This window comes from Sinocyclocheilus rhinocerous, unplaced genomic scaffold, assembly GCF_001515625.1.
Source record: "Sinocyclocheilus rhinocerous isolate Xijiao unplaced genomic scaffold, SAMN03320098_v1.1 scaffold1102, whole genome shotgun sequence".
Taxonomy (NCBI): domain Eukaryota; kingdom Metazoa; phylum Chordata; class Actinopteri; order Cypriniformes; family Cyprinidae; genus Sinocyclocheilus; species Sinocyclocheilus rhinocerous.
The window spans coordinates 117,623-132,543 of record NW_015640208.1 but is presented as its reverse complement, the minus strand read 5'-3'; the positions used below and the strand labels follow the sequence as shown (position 1 = coordinate 132,543).

The following is a 14,921-nucleotide window of genomic DNA, read 5'->3' as shown; positions in this document are numbered from 1 at the left end:
AAAAAAAAAAAAAAAAAAACTGAAAAGTGGCATTACTGTCAACTGTTAGTGTTTGGCCTGATATATACCTGAGATTAATTAGTATTATTTCACATTGTGCAAAATGCAGCTCCATGATAGCAAATGGGTGTTTATTCCAAACAAAAAAGTTAATAAATAGTAAAAAATAAATAAATAAAAAACACAAAAATGTAAATAAAAATAATAAAAACTACAACACTTATTATTATTAATTTTAAATATAATTTTGTTTCACATGACTATAAAAATCTAAAATTCTTACATTAAAAAAAATTATCGTACCTATATTTCATAAACTACCTTTCATTACTTTTATTTGATTAATATTGATTTTTGAATCAGTTTTCCATAACAAAAAATGTGTAATGTTGTAATGTAAATGTGTTGTTGTTACAAAATTATATATTTTAGAAAACTGCAATAAAAATACTTGCCTACCCCTAATGTTAGTTTTTTAAATTAAATATTTGCTTGGTTATGTCTAAGCCCACTTGAATGTGTTTAGCTCATCCTAGCAGGACAGTTTACTTCTGTTTCAGACACTCCTCTTGTGCACACTGACCTCTGATTGTCCAAGTCATATACGACTTTATCGAGGATGTCACTGGAATGAATGAGCCTCTCAATGTCCTGGAAAATCTTCGTTCTGTTGAAAAAGAATGTCTTCAGTGAATAGTTCATTGAAAAATAAAAAAATTCTGTCGTTTTGTCAACTAACTTTCAACCATGGAGCACAAAATGAGATATTCTGATAAACCTTCTTTTCCATACAAACCAGGAGCGGTCTATAACTTACTTCATTTGGTCTGATCGTCACACAAAACTCTTCAGAAGATTGGGAATATAGTGATGGGGACAACTTTGATGCTTTTATGGTGTTTTTTAAAACTTGACAACCCCTGGCTTTTGTTGTATAGAAAAAGAGCAGTGTGAACATTCTGCTGAACATCTCCTTTTGTGTTCCACGGGACAAAAACAAAAAAACACAGGTTTGCAATATGGCATAGAACTGCTTTAAATAAGACTTTATTAAATAAGAATAAATAGTTCACACAATAAGACAAAAATTAGAATTAGCTGAATACCTGTACCAGTCAAGATGTACGGTAGATGAGTTTGTTTCTTCATCAGATTTGGAGAAATGTAGCATTGCATCACTTGCTCACCAATGGATCCTCTGCAGTGAATGGGTGCCGTCAGAATGAGAGTCCAAACAGCTGATAAAAACATCACAGTAATCCACAAGTAATCCACACCACTCCAGTCCATCAGTTAATGTCTTGTGAAGTGAAAAGCTGCATGCTTCTAAGAAATAAATTAATCAATCATTAATATTTGTTTAACTGTAAACTGTCACTGCAGGCGAAATATGAGTCCATAATCCATAATAACGCTTCCTCCAGTGAAAAGTCCATCCTCTGTTGTCCTTTTACATCAAAATACACTGACATATTTGTTCAGAACTGTTTTGCACCGTTTTGGCTTGTGCTTGATCGGAGCATATTTCTCTCCTGATTCAGATAAGACTACTTTTTCCACTGAAGACAGCGATATGGATAAGACTCATATTTTAGCCACAAGTAAGGGTTTGAAGTCAAAAACACACAGCTTTTCACTTCACAAGACATTAACTGATGGACTGGAGTGGTGTGGATTACTTGTGGATTATTGTGATGTTTTTATCAGCTGTTTGGACTCTTATTCTGACGGCACCCATTCACTGCAGAGGATCCATTGCTGAGCAAGTGATGCAATGCTACATTTCTCCAAATCTGATGAAGAAACAAACTCATCTACATCTTGGATGGCCTGAGGGTGAGTTATTTCTCAGCAAATTTTCAGTTTTATGTGAACTATTCCTTTAACATTTCAAGTACAGTATTTCACTGCAAAAAGGTAGTAAACCATTTGTGTAGTACCTCTGCACACCATAAACCCTCTCTAGAATGGGCTCGCGGAGGTTGAGAGCCACATGCCCAAAGTAATCTGGGTAAGCCACTTCTGTGTAGGCGGGCACTGAGCGGGTGCTCTTCACCATCTCTAAGTAAAGGTCAGGGTCGTGCAGCGGCAGCAGTGCTGCAGTGTCTGGCACTTCCAGCACCGCTTGCTCCCCGCCCTCCTCCTGAGGCCCATCCACAGAGTCTCCATTCACGCCAGCATCTAGAACCAGACGGCCCAAACTACAGACCAGATCGGGGTCCGCTGTGCCCTCTGGCCTTTTTGATATGGAAATGCTGTCCAGCTCCAGAGGTGATTCATCCGACTTGGGTGTCAGAAGGTCCTCTCGCAGCGGATGTCTGTTTTGAGGCCCCAAGGAGCTCGGCGTGGTGGGAATGATGATGGGACGATGAAGCTCTGAGTTAACGCTTGATGGAGGGTTGATGGATCTGGGGCTTTCAAAGTCATCCTCCTGAGAACAAAACAGAAAGTGATCATCCTTGATGATTAAGAGAGGGACAGTCACGTTACAAAAGTTAAGCTATTATTTAGAACAAGAATTTTTGTGTCTGTTATTTTGCAATCAATGGCATTTTTATTGCCTTATCATTTAATCAGAAGTGTCCTCACCTCAAAATTCTCGCTGAATTCCCGACAGAAATACTCGTAGGCTCTGAGCTCATCGAACGGACGTGTATTCACCTGTATGGGCCGCAGTTTTTTGATATCTGTCTCTATGTCATCATCATTCTGCAATGCATAACAAACATCAATTATAAAATCAGTTTTTTGATTGCTCTCTTACAAATAATCTGAACCACATTTAGGCCTATGAGTAGAAACAGCAGATCATTGTATAGGATTGTGTAAATGCTGTGTGATAGAACACCATCCTGTGGAAACATATGCTTTTAATATTTTCAGTCTTTAATCTTCTCATACTGTGCAACATAGAGTCATAGTTTCATATGCAAGGCTGAACTACATCCTATGTTTCTGATAAGAACTGATAAACAAGTACATGGTGCACCCGGGAACTGGGACGCATGCCAATGCTTGAGCAGGCAGAGAGGGAAATATACGCAGTTGTGATTTCTGTGTTCTTGGCCACTTCTCCTCTTCTCATGGGCCGCTTCTCATGTGACACTTGACTAGTAAGCGACATTAATAAAAGACTCTTCACCTCCACCCCGGACTCCCTGTCTCTTCATTCAGGATCCAACAGTCTCATCAAATCTGGGTTAAAGAATTAGTTAGCAACAGACCGGTATATCTTCCAAACAATGAGCTGGCTGATATTTGGTCATTTAAAAATTATTATAATCGGCCGATAACCGTTTCCGGCTTGGAAGTACTAAAAACCGAAATAAAAATAAATGTAAGATAAATTGGAATATTAAAAAAAACTAATAAAAATGAAAAAGGCACATAATAAAATAACTACGTTTTTTAATTAATTAGTCAAATTAATTACTTTAACTTACTTCAACTAAAATTAACATGAAAACAGAACATATAAAAATAAAAGCTAATTCAAAATATTAATAAATACTAATACACTGTATTTGTACTGTACTTCACAAAAAATGCCTAAAAGTTGCTTAAAGAAAATTATATCATTAAATTATATATCATTAATCAAAATTGGGGTGAGAAAATGTATACATATTTTATATTTATTTATTTTTAATAATTTTAAAATAAGAGGAATCATGAAAATTGTTATTTTTCATTTAGTATGAAATTAGGCTAATAATAGTAATATTATTATTTAGTATTTCATGAATGAGCTACTTCACAGATGGTTACATACACTCCACAAGATAAATAAAAATATTTTTTAAATTATGTATTATTAAGCTATCAAATTGTATTATCACAACAGCACTCCAACCGTTCCACTGTTTGTATCACTCCGCTTGCAGTATTTCTCACAGGAAGTGTCATGGCGGACACCCAAATCCACTACCATTTTATAAATAATACTGTTTTTGTGTCACAGAATGTAGTTTTAAGAGTTTTTAGGCGAGAATGTACTTGTTAGAACTTCAAATATGCGGTTTCTTAATAAAGATAACGTCTATTTGAAAATAGTTTTAGTTACATTATTCCGCCATTAAATGGTGACAAGAGACTGTTTTTATGAGTGAGTCAGCAGTAAAGACTTTTGTATTGAAAGAGACTAAAACAGGGTTGTAAACAAGGAAGTTATTTTTACTTTCTACAACAATTCGTAAGACGCAGCCAACAAACACACTGATCAGCGCTGTCATCAGAAATCATCCTTAACAGATGAAAGGACAGTATTACAAAGATATCGCTTTCCTCAGCGCACATTCAAACTCATGTTGTATTGTGAATATGAGATTGAGCTGAAGAATGAATGCTGGATCAGATGCAGGTAATCACACTCGCTCAGTCAACCTCTCTCTCATAATACTCTACATATAATACAGAGAGCTTTTAATACAGTGATACAACAAGCTTTCAATGAAGCAACTCAACGTTCCTTCGTTACTAGTTCAAAAGTGACGTTTTCGAATTAGTAACGGATCTTGAGCTCAGCTGTTAAACTGTCAAACTGAGATTTGAATCTGTGGCGGAAGGAAGTAGTTCTGCACAAAAGAGGGTTTTAAAAAGACAATCCGTTGTTGTTTTTCTTATGCATTTACACACTTGTGCCGTCGAACTGTTGTATAAACACAATATCACACTCGTAGCCGTGTGATACGGCTGTATATCAGCACGCTGTGATTACCTGCGGCCGAATCACAGCCATTCTGATATACGTTCTGATATTACTCAAACATGTCCTTTGAGATTCACCAATATAAAATCATTATATTGGCCATCAGTCATCCTGTCCTATAGATGTTGGTCGGCTGACCACTAGAATTTTAGTGAAGTTTAATGAGATCATAATACCTGTGTTTTTTGACCGGTTTCGTCCTCCTCATATTCCGTGTCATTTTCTGTGTCGACCTCCGTGGCTTCATTCTCATCGCTCTCATCAACTACATCATCCACTAACACCGAAGACACAGAGATCCGTTACCACTGACGCTACTCACGTCAAACATCACTGACAACCAACATTTAATACCAGTTTCTAACACTGCGTACAAAGAAGTGAGTGGGGACATGAAACAGAATTTGCAACCAATTTTACTTCTGTAAGGAGACATAAATAAGTGTGTTTTACCTCCAGGCGGCTGGTTGTACAGCTGCGCCACTGGTCCACCAGCTGGTATGTGTGGTAGCAGGTGGTGAAAGACACTTTTAATAGTAGGCAGTGGTAGGCGGTTCTTTGGAAAGCACTTCCTCATAATTAGGCTGGAGGTATTGACCAGTGGATCCAGCGTACGGACAGACAGGCACTCCTGAAACACATCACAGTTATATCACTTTATACTGTATACTTCCATGAGAGTAAAAATGAAACACAATTTTATCCAACACTTTCATACAGTGGATGTGTTATAAAGGATCCTCATCCCATTGGCGTCTATGAAGGCCTTCCTGCCAAGCTTAATGTTAGTGAGGTTTTTGATGCATCCCAGAATGCTCTTGCGGATGACCACATGGCGGTGGCGTGTATCATTGCGGTGCCAATCTTGGTAGATTGCGAGTAGCGTGGGAAGGTGTCCTCTGTCCACTGCCCGACGGGCATTCATTCCTGAAGAGCACACGCACAAGAGAGCTGTGATAGACGTCACTAACCGAGCTGCAACAACATGTGTTGTACTAGCTGTATATATACTGTATATACCAGGGATCCTCAAATCTGGCCCACGAGATCCACTTTCCTGCAGAGTTTAGCTCTAACCCTAATCAAACACACCTGAGCATGCTAATCAATGTCTTCAGGATCATTAGAAAATCACAGGTAGGTGAGTTTGATCAGGGTTGGAGCTAAACTCTGCAGTGCATTGACCCTCCAGGGCAAGATTTGAGGAACCCTGGTATATACTGTATCGTTCAAAAATGCTGGGGGTCGATACGTTTTTTTTTTGTTTATGCTCTATATTTAAACATATTTTAAAATGTAATTTATTCATGTGATATAAAGCTGAATTTTCAGCATCATTACTCCAGTCTTCAGTGTCACATGATCCTTCAGAAATCATTCTGATATGCTGATTTGCTGCTGAAGAAACATTTCTGATTATCTTGAAACAGTTGTACTGCTTCATATTTTTGTGGAAACCGTGACACATTTTATTTCAGGATTTTTTGATGAATAGAATGTTTAAAAGAACGGAAATAATTTGAAATAGAAATGTTCTTTTACAACGTGAAAGCCTTTACTGTCATTTTTGATCAATTGAATGTATTCTTGCCGAATAAAAATATTAAATACTGACCCCGAACATATATAGAATATATAACAGTAATATTTAATATAAATATAAATAAATTGTAAAATAAATAAATATTATATAATATTATAATAAATAAAATATATAACTCATGAATTTTGTACAAAAAGGTAATTAATTCTTAATTCTTGAAATAAATAAGGAAGATAAAGGGTTAAAAATATGCCCAATAATATAATAATTGGAATAATATTTACAAAAATCAATAGCAAAACAATATTAAATTGTATTTGTATGGACATTAAGACACTATTTTCATTCTAATTAAGCACTATTTCCATGTATATTTTCATTGTCATATTGTATCTTTATGATTGATTTTTTATTTTTTTTTCATTTGTGTGGGTGTGTTATTCCCATTATTCTTATTACTGCAATAAGAACAATGGGAATAAATATAACAGTGCGTAAATTAAAAGTAGTACAACAAACTACCCAGATTTCATCACCATACAATTTAAATAACAATTTATATTTTTATGTCTTTCTTTGTATCTTTGTATCATATTAACATGTTCTTGACAGGCTGTGTGAGAATCATCCAAGCAGGCATCTTACCAGACTTCAGTAATGCCGCCAGTGTGTCCAAGGCCACCCTGTTTTGGAAAAGACCAAATGAATTAATCGAATCAATCAAACAAATAAAGAAAAAGAACAAAACAATATATTTGGTGACCGGTACCATTCTTGTAACAATTATATGTTTCTCAGATCTGGTAAACATGAACACACATGACATACTTCAGCAGAGTGGTGCTCTTTTTGCTGAAGGGTCCGATGATTTCGAACATGATCTCCAAAGCGCCACTCTTTCCCAGCGACACTGCATTTACCACTACAAGAAAAGACAATTTCACTAACGCCTCGCTGTAGTGATGCACTAAAGAAACGTAATCCTTATCGTAAATGCACTACAGAGCACATAAAGTGAGTGAACGTACAGTTGCTTGAGTAGACCCGAAGCACCTGAAGGCACGGCAGCAACAGCTTGTAGTTCTGCAGATTATGCTTCACTAGATTCAGAGTCACATTCAGAGCCCCGTTCAGACGCGCTTTTACGCCAAACTTCCTGTCTGAAGAGGAAGTGATGTCACTGGGAACTGTTCATTTGTCCACAGATTCAAAAAGATAAATCTATATTCACAAGAAAATGTTTGGATTGTACCAAATCTAGTGTTTGGCAAAACTAAATCAAGTGTAGTTCTGGTGTCCTCGTACCTTTGAGGCCGACTTTGCCCAGTAGAGAGTGAATGTGAAGCATTAGTTCCTCATTGGCCGGAGGGTCTTTGCTGGAGCTCACCAGCAGATGCAGCAGAACAGCTGTTCCTCCTTTAGACACAAACACCCCGGTCCTGCGGCCACCACCTAAACAAACACAGCAGCAAGATCACGCCTGCTTTCAGATTTTCACATTTCATTTGAATTTGAATTTTATTTAAAGTTTTTGTATTTTATGTAATTTATATTATTTTTATATTTCTATTCAGCTTTCATTTCTTTCTTTATTTCAGTTTTAGTTTTTAACTTTTTTAAGTTTAACCCTGTAAAGCTTGACATATGAAATAATCTAATTAAAAATTCACATTTTTTTTAAATGGAAAAGTGTTTTGAACCTTTAGACAAAATACAAACAAACAAAAACCAAACAAACAAATAAATGTGTTTTTGTTGAGTATCATATTTAGTACATCAGGCGTTTATGGCTCATATAGTATGATATGTGACCCTGGAGCACAAAACCAGTCTTAAGTCGCTGGGGTATATTTGCAGCAATAGCCAAAAATACATTGTATGGGTCAAAATTATTTATTTTTCTTGTATGCCAAAAATCATTAGGATAATGACTGGTTTTGTGGTCCAGGGTCACATATAGTAAAAATACAGAGCTCAGACTCGAGGTGGTTAAAAAAACACTTCAGTTTTATTCAGAGGCCCAAACTGAGCAAAATATACAGTTTGGTGCAGATGCTGATATTTATATGACCAAAAAGTAAGAAATTCTGAAAGCTTGTAATGTAAATTAATGAGATCTTTATAACAGTATAGCAGACTATTTACTGTACATACATGCATAACTATCAGTTGGGCCAGATTTACTAAACAGGGCAAATTGGCGTGAGAGCGCAATTCCAAAAAAGCACTAATAGGAGTGGAAATTTCAGCTGGTGATTTACTGACAATGTGCAAATTAAAGAACACAGACGCAGCCAGATCATTTCCATAATGACCAACACAATTGACCAAGAGAAGCGCAAATTAGCGTCTGCTTTAAGACATGCTTTTTTGGAGCGTTACATAATGGCGCAAATACCAGTAATTTGACGAGCGCAAACGTTAGTAAATCGCATTGCATGATTCATCTTAATACTCTCCTAATCTATAAATTTTGCGTCTGAAAGGGAAACAACTACAAATGCATATTCAATAAGGTCATGCGCAAAAATAACTGTCCACGCCTTTTCAGCACTAATTCTTAAGTGTTTATTTTAAAATATTACTACCAATATAAAAGTTAATGGTGTAAATTGTGTACAACAGGTTAAGGTTATTTGATCATGATGGTAAGAGGCCTTAGAAATTTGGGTATCAAATGATACAGGATGCTTTACAGGGTTAAGTTTGGAATCTAATATTAATATTAACACTTTAGCATAGGGACCAATTCTCACTATTAACTAGTTGCTTATTAGCATGCCTATTACTAACATATTGGCTGTTTATTATACTTAAAGCACATTCATTAATTAGGAGTTTATTGAAGCAAAAGTCATCATTAATGGTTTGTTAATAGTGAGAATTGGACCTTAAAATATAGCGTGAACAATATTTGATTTAATTCTATTTTTTCAGCTTTATTTCAATGAACAAAAACAAATTATAACAGTTTTAGTGAACAATAACAACACTGAAACTCACCCACAGTCAACAGTTCATTCAAGATAGCGAGGATATTGAGAGTGGTCTGCAAATCCTGTGTATTCTGGAGAAAAAACAAGTGGATTAGCAGCTGAAAAGCACTTCAACTTGAGCTGCGATGAAACGGATGTGATTAAAGTCATCAGTACCTCCAGAGACGACAGAATGACCTCCATCCCGCCAGAGCCTTTAGACGTCACCTCCTTACGGGTCTTCTCTGAAACATGACCAAACATACTCTTAACACACCACCCATGATTCAACTGGTGTTTCAATTACAATAATCAAAAACCCATTCCAACAATAAAGGGGCATAATCTATGATGATTATAGATCTGTTTATCCATATTTTCTCATAACTGATTATTTGATGGCTTTATTGATTTCTCATATTATTGTTGAGTACCACAACTGGGCCCCTATACATCAAAGTATAGGAACAAGTCATGTTTAATTAGCGTAGCTGCTATTCCAACCAAGCAAAATTGATTTGTTTAACCCAAACTAAAGAATAATAACGGTGTGTCTGTGTGTGTGTGTGTGTGTGTGTGTGTGGATCTGCCTCAGTAACAGCTGAATCATAATTTTGCATTATCGGTAGCCTATTAGTAGCCTAATTCAGACTATATGGAGGCCTAAATAAAATATAAAAAATAATTATATGCTTAGATCTCCTGAACAAAATGGATACTTTAATTACGGGGGTTCATTAAATTGATAAAAAGTGACAGTAAAGACATTTATCTTTTTTTAAAGCAGTTTCTATATAAATATGAAGCAGAACAACTTTTTTCAACATTACTACTACTACTACTACTAATAATAAATATTTCTTGAGCAGCAAATCAGCATATTAGAATTAGATATATTATATTAGGATCAGAAATACATTACATTTTAAAACTTATTCAAATGGAAAACAGTGATTTTAAATTGTAATATTTCACAATATTACTATTTTTACTGCATTTATTTTTTTTCAAAAGGTGAGACGTCCCATTTTGGTTTTTGCATCAAATTTTATTTACATAAGTGATTTTATATACATAGAAAGCATATTAAATGCAACTAAAGTGTCTATTTTTTTATTTTTAAATAACTTTTGTGAAAATAAAATGTCAAAATATGGGTGAAATAATGCTCCATATTCATTCAGCGTAACAGATATATTTATGTAAACATATTCTGACCTGTACTTATTAAAATATATAAAAGAAAAAGTGCTCATACTGAATTTTATATTTTAAATTATTAAAACTTCTTGTTGACAAAAGGGTAAAACCTAGTGGTTTGAAGGATATTGGAAACATTGGTAAAATGACAATTAGTTTTTGGGGGCCTGCACTGTGATCCTTAAATAGAGTCTTTTAATGATTCTTGTTCTAAATATGCCTGACAAGATTTTTTTGGCATATAAACTATTGTTACACTGAATTAAATTTTTTTGTAATTCAATTATTACAAAATTGAGAGAGAGAGAGAGAGAGCGCGAGAGAGAGCTCTAGGCTAAACCTTTGACAAAAATATTGACGTATGTTGACAGGTCCTAAAAATAGAGCACAAAGTACGATAGAAGCATCTGTAAACTCAACATGTCTTTAGTGACAGACTAAAGACCACACAGTCACGTTAAAAAACAACTTGAGAAACATCACAAGAAATAAAGCAGTCAAGAACATTATAACCCTGCGCTGGAACTTCTATAATCAACACCTCGTGAAGAGTAAGAAGTTTGGCTGGCGTTAAATATCATCGAGTGTGCTTGAGTCATGCATGCCAAGATCCCTCTTACGGCAGAAGGCTGGACAGTACACATCAGGCTGAGGCAGCGCATGCTTTCAATCACTCTCAACTCTCCAATGGACACAGAGTAACCGCAGAGATCAGAAAAAACCTGAACGCATTTCAAAACGGAGCCAAGTATAGACTAACAAGACCAGCCCCAACTAAATGGCAAGAACATGCTAAGAAATTTCATACGAAACTTTTCTTTTTTTGATCTTTAATTCATTTAATTGCCCCGAGTTCATAAATTAATTAAAATTTAAACATTTATGCAACCTGAAGTACTGTTTTGCTTTCTTTATCTGCTTTAGAATTGTACTGAAAAAATAAATGTTATTCATATTTTTTTTTAGTTATTAATAAAAAAAAAATTAATTAAAATTAGCTAAAATGAAACTTATAATTATTACTATTATACTGAAATTCGACATATTTATTAATTTAAATAATGTATTACATGACAAAGTTGATATACATTTACTAAAGAGATATGTACAGATTTATTTAGTTGCATGTGAAAAATTTGTTGCAGTTCATCTGTTTCATTAATACTAAATGTTCAAACTTTATTGATAAAACTGCAACTGACTAAAGCTGAAATTAAAATGAATATTACTATTACTATAAAATTCATTTTTACAATACACATTACAGACAAAACCATGATGTTAATGTTTAAAATACTAAAATGTCTCATTTTAATTTTAGAATAGATTACATATGATGAAGATGATATAAACAATCAACCAGTTGGGATTTGCTATACAGTATATAATAAAACTGACATATTAAAATTTGATTTATCGTAGGAGCTGCTACACTTAGTTAGCAGCTAAACATAATGAATGATGCATTTAGTCGTGTGAGCGTGTCCTGCTCTGATCGTACCGGGGCTGCACGAGGGCCGACACAAACCGCCGGTCTTCCTTCTGGCATGGCTTCTGTAGTCCATCTTTATTCTCAACACATATCCAACCCACTCTTATGCCTCTTCTCATAACTTGTACGCACTCCAGCGCTTCATCCATAACACTGGGGAAATTCTACACCAGTGTAGTCATATTTCACACAGAAGCAGAGCCCTCCCATGCACTACCCAGGTGCTGTCAGTCAAAACACACACGCCTTCAAAGCCCACAGCAGATCAATGACAGTCATGAGCCTGAGAGGATATGGCCGAGAATGTGAAGGGGAACTGAATGGTTAGACAGAGAGAGAGAGAGAGAGAGAGAGAGAGAGAGGTGACCACTGGGAGACGTGGGAACACTTGCTGACAGTATCGTGTGGGGGTCACTGTGCAGACAGTGGAGATATATGCGGTGTATGGTTACGGGCAGCGGGGGTCAGGGGGAAGAACAAACCAATGCTGGATATCCCAGAGCTGTCACATTAAAATATCTCCTCTGCATCTCGGGGCCTTCCTTTAAAGGCAGGGTGATTTGGTTAAAAAAATTTTTTTGTTATGCTGGTTGAAAGTCTCTTCACATCCCGAAAGCAATCACTAAGTGAAGTGGTCTAAATGTACTTGTATTTATATCATCTGTGGAAGGTGTAGGACTATAAAATGTTCGTCCAATCATATTCCTCGGTCCGATAGGCTGTCCTACCTGCCTGTCAACGTATGTATTTGCAAACCTCTTTCACACATGATCCGTTATCATCAGTGTTCTGTTACTCTACTGCAGACCGAGCGAGAATGGAAGAAGTTATTATTGTAATATTATGCGCTTTGTACTGTAATGTTTTCTCGCCGGTGAATGAGACATGAGTTAATTTGACAGCGTTGTATTCAATCCTCCACCAATGTCGTCTCTCATCGTGTCGCTGGTTAGCCTCTGCTCTGCCGGTGTGCGGTCATGTGTTTTGGAGGAGGCGTGGCTTTGGAGAGTGATTTGCAGAGAGGGTGGGATCTTATGCTTTCAGAGTTAGCTTGCTATTGCTAGCCTCTTTGAAATCGCCTACCCTACCTTTAAGATGCTTTTTCGATGATCCAATCGAGAAATTTTAATCAATACTAAATTTTAATTGAATTATTTGTATTCACTACAATTAATCAAATTAATCAGATATTAATACTGGCTGACAACAGCACCCAAATAGAATGATTATAAATTTTTAATAAAGTGTGTTTTTGTGCTGCACCACGGTTGGTTTAGACCTGTTTAAAAACGCCAGTAGATGGCAGCCCAACCCTATCTTAATGAGTGATTCTTTGACTCATCCGTTCAAACAATTCATTCAAACCAGTTGATTCATTTAAGACGGGCATACACTGTGTGAGTTCGGACACTCGGGAGGTTATGATGAGCCATTGCACACATTACGAGTCAGTTAACCTGATAACTGTGTCGAAGCAGTTGATTTTTGGCACAACTGTACTGGCCCGGTCCTATGGGGTGCTCAAACAAAATCAAGAGCACCCTCGGCTGAAGCTGTAATAATAGCATATTATATATGCGTATATTTGCGTTTGCGCTCTGCTCTGGTTTCTCTTTAAAATGTGTTTTTGCAACATTGGGACATATCTGTTTCAGACATATATGATATCTTGATTTCACAGACATAAATGATTTCTTGATGGCCAATCAGAGGCATTTATGTTAGAATCCACGCATCGCTTGAAACGCCAGAGTTTTGTCCAGTGTTGAGTTCTGCACGCTCGCGAATCATCTCATTTTTACAAAGTGCAGAAGACTTATCATACAGTGTAGAGATATTCATTGATTATAACGGAACTTTGTGAGATCACGATGAACTAAGATGAGTGATAGCTTTTTAGTGTTTATAGCGCTCTTTGCGCCATAGCAGTGGACGGCACAAAAATATATGTCAAAATAGATGTGCATTAAGGTTAGAGAACCCTAATTTCAGAAGCACCCTCAGTGATTTGATTCTGGATGAGGGCCTGAACAGAGAACACCACAGCCATTCCAACAGAAACAATTAGAGAGTTTTCTTGACTCATAGGTTCTTTACATGCATTCTACTAACAATCACATAATATACTACGTGGTATAAGCTGGCTGGCCTGAGATTGCTTGCTCAACATTTAAAGGGGTCAGGACATGAGAAACCAAATTTCCCCTAGATCTTTTGACATAGAAGAGGTCTTTGTATGCTTAATACATAAAATAATAATAATAATAATAATAATACTAATAATAATAATAAAAACATGTCATGACCCCTTTAATAGTCTGATTCAATGTTTGCTGTAAACTGGTCTTGCAGGGCGCTATCAGAAACCCTCCACCTCCCCCAGCACCACATGTCTAGATCAGCTGCAAGATTGATGTTAGGGCTGGGCGATTTTCCCGATTTTATCGATTAATTCGAATTTATTGTTTTGCCACAATTTTATTTTGTAGAAATCGAGGAATTGCGATTTTGAATAGAAATATTACCAAATGTTAGAATTAGACGCTGACAATATGCCGGTGACAACAGTAAAGAGAAAAGAACGATCCAGCCGCATGTCGGTGCACGTGATTAACCGCTCACGTGTGACGCGCTCAGTGAAGGACCATAAATATAGGCTAAGCACCATTCACACAGAATGCGCTTTTGTGTTGACAAAGATGCGACGTGGGCAGTGGAATAGGTAAAACATGCAAGAAGATGGGAGTGAACTTCTTTTAACTTGAGCGCAGTGTTTTTAGAAAGCCGTTTCATGCATGAGACGCTGCAAGAGACGCGAAAAAAAAATGCTGAAAGTGTACTGTTAGGGTTAGGTTATAGTATTTGTAAATATAGTATAAAAACAATACAGCTAGTTAACCGTATATAAAAATATATAGAAACAATAGAGGTCTGTAGAATGTCCCCATTTAGATAGTAAGTGTGTGTGTGTGTGTGTGTGTGTGTGTGTGTGTGTGTATATAA

The 14,921-nt window shown here is 36.2% G+C and overlaps 1 protein-coding gene across 2 annotated transcripts in view; it reads right to left on the bottom strand.

Moving 5' to 3' along the window:
• The window catches only part of LOC107752548 (cytosolic carboxypeptidase 1), a 34,237-nt gene that overhangs the window by 15,459 nt on the left and 3,857 nt on the right, over positions 1 to 14,921 (bottom strand). Inside the window, exons 4-15 of one of the 2 annotated variants that reach the window (XM_016568546.1) lie at positions 9,404 to 9,471; positions 9,255 to 9,318; positions 7,557 to 7,703; positions 7,280 to 7,438; positions 7,080 to 7,173; positions 6,897 to 6,934; positions 5,427 to 5,635; positions 5,162 to 5,339; positions 4,885 to 4,985; positions 2,590 to 2,709; positions 1,941 to 2,431; positions 584 to 667 (exon numbers count right to left, since the gene is read on the bottom strand). In XM_016568546.1, coding sequence (XP_016424032.1) covers positions 584 to 667; positions 1,941 to 2,431; positions 2,590 to 2,709; positions 4,885 to 4,985; positions 5,162 to 5,339; positions 5,427 to 5,635; positions 6,897 to 6,934; positions 7,080 to 7,173; positions 7,280 to 7,438; positions 7,557 to 7,703; positions 9,255 to 9,318; positions 9,404 to 9,471 — 1,753 coding nt within the window. The remainder of the gene's footprint in view (positions 1 to 583; positions 668 to 1,940; positions 2,432 to 2,589; positions 2,710 to 4,884; positions 4,986 to 5,161; positions 5,340 to 5,426; positions 5,636 to 6,896; positions 6,935 to 7,079; positions 7,174 to 7,279; positions 7,439 to 7,556; positions 7,704 to 9,254; positions 9,319 to 9,403; positions 9,472 to 14,921) is intronic. The other variant, XM_016568547.1, reaches the window with a different exon arrangement.